General features: G+C 39.6%; 1 protein-coding gene across 1 annotated transcript; it reads right to left on the bottom strand.

The window, feature by feature from the left end:
- Positions 1 to 2643: 2643 nt before the first annotated feature.
- Positions 2644 to 6649, bottom strand: LOC118278769 (uncharacterized). Its single transcript, XM_050703898.1, has 3 exons — positions 6483 to 6649; positions 3536 to 3601; positions 2644 to 2911 (listed from the first exon to the last, which is right to left on the bottom strand). The coding sequence occupies exons 1-3, from the start codon at positions 6535 to 6537 to the stop codon at positions 2661 to 2663; spliced, it is 372 nt and encodes a 123-aa protein (XP_050559855.1). The 5' UTR covers positions 6538 to 6649; the 3' UTR covers positions 2644 to 2660.
- Between the last annotated feature and the right edge of the window lie 304 nt (positions 6650 to 6953).

Raw genomic sequence — 6953 nt, 5'->3', positions numbered from 1 at the left:
CTTGCGGGTTTACCGGGGCTCCGGCTCGACTAGCAGGAGAAGGAACGGGGTGGTTTTTAGGAAGTAAGAGTCTGACACTCCCTTTTGCCTTGCCCTGGCGAGAGATGTCATTGGATAATTTTCCCCTTAAAAAAAAGACGTCCGTTTCGTATTTTTCTATTTATTGTAGCTTTCGGTTCGTTGTATGTAACTTTACATGCCAAATAAAAATAAAATCAAAGTTAAAGTCAAATCATTTACGCAACGCCTGTTGGCGCCTTTTATCTGTTCACACAGAATTTAATTCTTGATTAAATATTTCTTTTTTATTTTTTTCAATTTTTTGTTGTTTTATGCTTCTGTAGGTGAGTATTTCTTGTAGTTTCAATTATTGGCAATAAATACAACGTATTTTAAAATCTGTTATGATTTTTTTTTTTTTAAGTGTGGCAGAGCTATGGTTTATCACGAATGGGCTGGCTTGACCGTAGTGATACCACGTCCTCACCGAAAACCGACGTGAAACAACGCTTTCGTTGTGTGAGTGAGTTTATCGGAAGCTTAATTACCCCCCTTCCCAATCCCTGATACCCCAGCAAGTCTTATATTTCCAACCCCCAAAAGGCCGGCAACGCACTTGTAACGCCTCTGGTGTTTCAAGTGTCCATGGGCAGCGGCGATTGCTTACCATCAGCTGATCCATACGCTCGTTTACCGGCTTATACCATAAAAAAATCTAGAGACCCAATCCTCCTCCGATTCTTCAAGGATCAATATTAGTTATTAACTGACTTCAAAAAAGGACTCTCAGTTAGACATGTATGTATACATGGATGTATGTTTGTGTGCGATTATCTCTTTGCTTACTAACGAGTAATAACGTCACGCCTTTTATCCCCGAAGGTAGGCAAAGGTGCTCATTACGACACGTAATGCCGCTACACAATGTACTTTGTACCATTTGTGGTATAAGTCCCATGTAATACGGGGTGAGCCTATTGCCATATACTGGGCACAATTCCAGACTCCGTGCTACTACTGAGAAATTATCTAAAAACCGAAAATACCCCAGTAATACTTTGCCCGACCCGGGAATTGAACCCGAGACCCCTTGCTCGGCAGTCGCACTTTCGACCACTCGACCAATGAGGCAGTCACTAACGAGTAATCTATTCCTTAATAACGAGTTTGTTTGTAAAACAATTGCTAAGGACTGGGTTAAGTAACCATTAAATGACTCTGAGTACGGCGGTTAGATGCAGTAAAAATACTTTTGAAGTTGCATATAAACCATATTTACAATGCAACATGCCACTTCATGCCATTTACCCCCAAAGGGGTAGGCAGAGATGCACATTGCGGTACGTAATGCCACTGTCCAATGCACACCCATTTTTCACCATTTGTGTCGTAAGTTCTACGTGAATGAGTGAGATAAATGCCATATACTGGGCACAATTCACAATACTTAGAAATTTTCAAAAACTAAAGCAAATCTATTATATGTTTCGTGAGACATTCTAAATTAATTATTATGTTATCGGCTTACTCACACACACGACGCGGCGATTGTCGCGGAATACTGCTCATGAATATGAACCTCTAGCATGGCTTGAAACTACTCAAATTCCTCGTCAAACGATACGTGAGTAAGCCGATAACATAATAATTTTATTAACAAATCAATCGAAGGAGAGTTTTTTTATAAAACTCGCCGGTAAACGAGCTGACGTATCACCTGATGGTAAGCAATCGCCGCCGCCCATGAACACTTGAAACACCAGAGGCGTTACAAGTGCGTTGCGGCTTTTTGGGGATTAGGAATTTAAGGGTTGTTGTTCGGGAATCGGGGATTTGGAAGATTGGAAAGGGGGGAATTGGGCCTCCGGTAATCGGTAAGGTAGTACACAGGGTAAGTGAAACGGAGTCCAGTTTAGGAGCTCTGTCATAAAACGTTTATAAAATGTAGTATAGCGTGACGTCACACGATGTTTCAAATCAATGTATCGTGGAAAGTATTTAATTCTGCAAGTAAAGAAAAAATACGTGTCTAAGGGATTGCTACCAGAGATGTGCTATGAACATGTAATAGCTAAGTTGTGAAAGTATGTCACTGTTTCCACTGATACTAAGCTATGTAGCTGTGCGAGAAAGACGCGCAGGTCGAGTATACGGTCTATCGATAGTAGGGAAGCCATCTATAGCACACATCCAAAGCACGCATCCATAGCACGCATCCATAGCACACCTCCATAGCGCGCTATGTTTTTTATGTGGATAGATTCCACATAAAAAAAAAACATAGCTTAGCTAAGTCCGTTTCCATCAGTGCTATGCTATGTGTCCCTATAAACGATTGGTGGAAGCCAAACGCATCCACTGCAACTTAGCATAGCACATCTTCTGTAGCTACGAACTACCTAGGGAGCTTACCGGGGCTCCGGCTCGAAACGCAGGAGTAGGAACAAGGTGCTTTTTAGTCAGTAACATTCTGACACTCCCTCTCGCCTCGAGAAGTGATTGGATGATTCCCCCCCCCCTTAAAAAAACATAGCACTTGTCTGGTGAAAAAGCACCCTAATGTTTCAAATTAATCTACCAGACGGACATTAAAACTTAAATTAAGAAACTACCTTATACTAAGGACAAAAATTAAAACAACCGTTTGTCAATTAAACATTTTATTGAGAAATTTCTTCAATTAAAATGCTCTCCGTCAGCCTTAGTTTGGTTGGCAAGGCATTTGGGTTGGCTGGCTGGAGATACACCTGCTGTGGTACCTGTGGGTAAGCCACTATTTGCTGTGGGTGAGCCACTAGACGTTGCTGTGGGTAAAACTGTTGTTGCTGTGGGTGAAACTGTTGTTGCTGTGGGCGAAACTGTTGTTGATACGGGAAAAACTGTTCTTGATGCGGGTTGTTAGCGAACCCATCTGGAATAATGATTTTAAAGTTAATACATTTTATTAAACAATTACATAATTCCATAAAGATATTAATTTGGGGTTGATTTAAAAAAAAATACGGTCAAATTAAAAGATCCTGGATAATTTATCGAAGTACATACATACATATTATAACCTCACGCCTATCTCCCGCAAGGGTAGTACTAACATTGGGTAGGCAGAGACAATAGAACGCCAATTGCTACAAATCTCACCCACTTCTTTCGCTTCATCAACAGTCATTAGTCTTTTCATGCATGCTCGTCGGATAAGGGTACTTTTAATTTTAATTTATCGATGGCTAATCATTATAGGCTGTTGATGTGATGTGTGATGAACAGGGAGTTAGGTACCATTCGAATACGAATTTGACTGCACGGTTGGTGCGATGGTTGGGCAACTGGCTGCCACGCAACGGGTAGCGGGTTCGATTCCCGCAGGGAACAACTCTTTGTGTGATTCACAAATTGTTGTTTTGGGTATGGGTGTCATGTGCATGTGAACTTGTATGTTTGTAAACGCACCCACGACACAGGAGAAAATCCTACTGTGGGGCAACGTTTTTAAAAAAAAAACTGAAAACTGAAAAAACACACGGATTGAGGTACTGACCTGGCAATTCCACTACTGGTACTTGCCCCAACGGACTCGCAGAAACACCTCCATCTCCCGTAAACCCTGCAGAAGAAACAACTATTTTAGTTTCATATTTTTTTTGGGACAAGCCCGCCACAACCTCCCATACCGCTGTAACTCCTGTAAGCCAGGATCTACAGTAGATACAACCATGAAAACACCGGAACACTGAAGTCCGGCGCGTCACTGGATCATGAATGACTGTCTTGGATCCCGCAACGAAATAAATCAGAAGATATTTGTTAAGAAAAGAAATACTTGGGCTGTATAATAGATACTGGTATATAGGCCAGTGCAGATAGGTTTTGAAACAAAAGAAATTTATAGTAGAATGAAACCTATTGGAAATGGAAGAGAATATGCTAAAACAAGAAAAAAATAAAAATTCCACTCCATCCGAGTTCGGGAAGTGGGGGGGAGGGAGGTTTTAAGAGTAAAAATCGGTTTATCGCAATTTTCGGCGAAACTACAAGTCCTATGAAAAAAAGTTAAATGGCAAAGTTGTAGGTAATAAAAAGATCTACAACTTTTGTATTTACACTTTTTTTATATTACCTCAAAATTTTGTGGAAAATTAAAAAAACTATGATTTCGGTTTTTTACTCCTATCTTTGACCAAAATATTTCTTTTTTAACGAAATTTTGTGAAAACGTGTCTCTATATGTACCAAACACACTGTAATTTTTTGGAATTAAAAAAAATATTATTTTACCAGATATTGATTAAATACCGAAAAATTATCCTAATTTTCAATCGAAAATTCACGCGTCAAAATATCAGCTTTTTTATAAAATTTGGTGGGCTTCTTATGCGTTGAAATCTCTACTTTTCGATAGTGTAAAAAAAAATAAACGTTACTATGGAAAATGTTCTGAAAAAACAGGTGATAGTGAACGGTGGCTGGAGATCGTCCCGCGATTCCCGACGCCCGGAGTGTCTCTGGAGGAGCGAACGACACTGGGATGACGTCTCCTCCTTCTGCGAAGCAGTCATGCTAGCAAAGAAGGAGGCGGGCCACGTGAGGGAACGAACCTCCTCACCCTCCAGCCTTCGTGAGAGACACTCCGGGCGTCGGGGATCGCGCAAAGAACTCTGGCCTCCGTAAGTACTGTAGACGGCGAGCAAGGGTACCTTGCCGCCCGAACAGAACTAGACCCGTGCATGCGGCGCGTCGCGTTCCGCGCGCGCCTCAGAGAGCCATCAGACCACCTCAGATGGTGTCTAGTAAGTATGGCTGATGCCTGGTCCGGATCTGCGGTCTACCTAGCGGGTTTACCGGGGCTCCGGCTCGAAAAGCAGGACTAGGAACAGGGTGGTTTTTAGTCAGTAAGAGTCTGACACTCCTTCTCGCGTCACCTAAGGCGAGAGACGTCATTGGATTGGCTTGGATGATTTTTCCACCTTAAAAAATAAAAAAGGTTTATAAATTATCTTCAAATAGCAACAAATAAGTATCTACGTATTTAATTAAAACAAAATTCTACAACTTTCTTATAACATTGTAGACGTCTTATCAAATATAAACATTATTAACTTATTTGATTGTTAATCATAGTAGAATGTTTTATTTTATTTATTTTTTTTAATTGTCAATGTACCATTAAATCTTACGCTACATGAGTTAATTGTAATAAATAGCTCAAAATTGTGCAAAATGATGAAAAATTTTTTTTCGATTCGAGTTTTTTTTTAGTTTATTGCGTTTTTTGAGAACATTTTCCATGGTAACGTATTTTTTTTTTATAAATCGAAAAGTAGAGATTTCAACGAACAAACAGCCCACAGAATTTTATAAAAAAGCTGATATTTTGACGCGTGAATTTTCGATTGAAAATTAGGCAAATTTTTCGGTATTTATTTAATATCTGGAGAAAAAATATTTGTTTCTATTCCAAAAAAATTACAGTGTATTTGGTACATATAAATGCACGTTTTAACAAAATTTCGTAAAATAAAAAATATTTTTGTCAAAGATAAGAATAAAAAACCAAAATCGTAGTTTTTTGAATTTTACACAAAATTTTGAGGTAATATAAAAAAGTGTAAATACAAAAGTTGTAGATCTTTTTATTACCTACAACTTTGCCATTTAACTTTTTTTCATAGGACTTGTAGTTTCGCCGAAAATTGCGATAAACCGATTTTTACTCTTAAAACCTCCCTCCCCCCCACTTCCCGAACTCGGATGGAGTGGAATTTTTATTTTTTTCTTGTTTCAGCATATCCACTTCCATTTCCAATAGGTTTCATTCTACTATAAATTTCTTTTACTTTTTACCTTTATTAGAGGTATCTGCACTGGCCTAATATTTATACAACGGATTATAAAAATATATGAGAAAAATATGAGGAAGAGAAAACAAAAGAATAATTTTTATGCGCGCGACGCGTACATGTGATGCTTGTACAGCTGCTCGGGCGAAAGTGGCGAGTCGCGATCCTCCCTTTGATGCCGTCACTTTTCCCGTCGCCAGCCAGCAAACAAAAAGTATTTATACGTAAGTTTTTATGTTCGTTCGGACGTTTCCGAACATATTATTAGAGGAGAAGAAAAAGAAAACGATAGTTTCCTCTTCCCTCGGTGAATTTAATGCAGGAGACAGAATGACTTAAGCCTAAAGACACAAAAGAGACTGCACAACTGGGAGAAGCCCAGTTGCCAAGCACCACGGAAATTGGACTTAATACTAAATGGGTCCTATGTGTGAGCTGTTATACTTGCTTACAATACTAATAATAGGTATGGCAAAAACGCCTAAACGCATGAAAATTTGTTCTAGACTCCACAAAGTCCGTATAATAAACTACACCTGATGAAACGGTTGAAAACGCGAGATAATCCCGCACAAACAAATATACATACATACAGGTCCAACTATGAACCCCCCGGTTCTTTGAAGTCGATTAAAAATGTGTACTTACATGGGGTCCCAAAGAAGGCGACGAGGAGAACAACGGATGCTTTGCTCAGGAACATGTTGGCTCTCTAGATCTCGGAGTCGACTGTGCTCTGAAGAGCTTCGAGTCCGCTTTTATTGACTGGTGACTTAAGTACCTACTACTTGAAAAAACTGCAAGTTAATTGGGCTTGACTTTGACGGGATTTCCATCGTGCAAATTGAAAACTACAACCTTTTAAAATCAATTTGATTTGTTATTTATTAGTAGAATGGCGAATGATTATGAAACATCAATAATTTTACAACTTAAGCCAATACCAACTAAAATACATTATACAGTTAAAGTGATATAAAATCGAAGCAATCGGCGATCAACAATCGGCGAAGCGCCACCGCTTCATGGTAGATATCCCACCCACTCGCACGAAGCGCTTCGCTTCAAGCTTCCTTGTGCGAACTGCTAGGGAGTGGAACTCCTTGCCGGAGTCTGTGT

The sequence above is a fragment of the Spodoptera frugiperda genome, chromosome 24 (genome assembly GCF_023101765.2).
Source record: "Spodoptera frugiperda isolate SF20-4 chromosome 24, AGI-APGP_CSIRO_Sfru_2.0, whole genome shotgun sequence".
NCBI lineage: Eukaryota > Metazoa > Arthropoda > Insecta > Lepidoptera > Noctuidae > Spodoptera > Spodoptera frugiperda.
The sequence above is the reverse complement of the archived record's forward strand: the minus strand, read 5'-3'. Positions and strand labels throughout refer to the sequence as shown.

Excerpts from the sequence above, each read along its gene's own strand:
- LOC118278769 (XM_050703898.1), bottom strand. The coding sequence starts at position 6,537 with ATGTTCCTGAGCAAAGCATCCGTTGTTCTCCTCGTCGCCTTCTTTGGG. Across the intron at positions 3,602-6,482 it reads CGCCTTCTTTGGGACCCCAT|GGTTTACGGGAGATGGAGGT; the intron begins GTAAGTACACAT and ends TTTCTTCTGCAG. Across the intron at positions 2,912-3,535 it reads ACCAGTAGTGGAATTGCCAG|ATGGGTTCGCTAACAACCCG; the intron begins GTCAGTACCTCA and ends TCATTATTCCAG.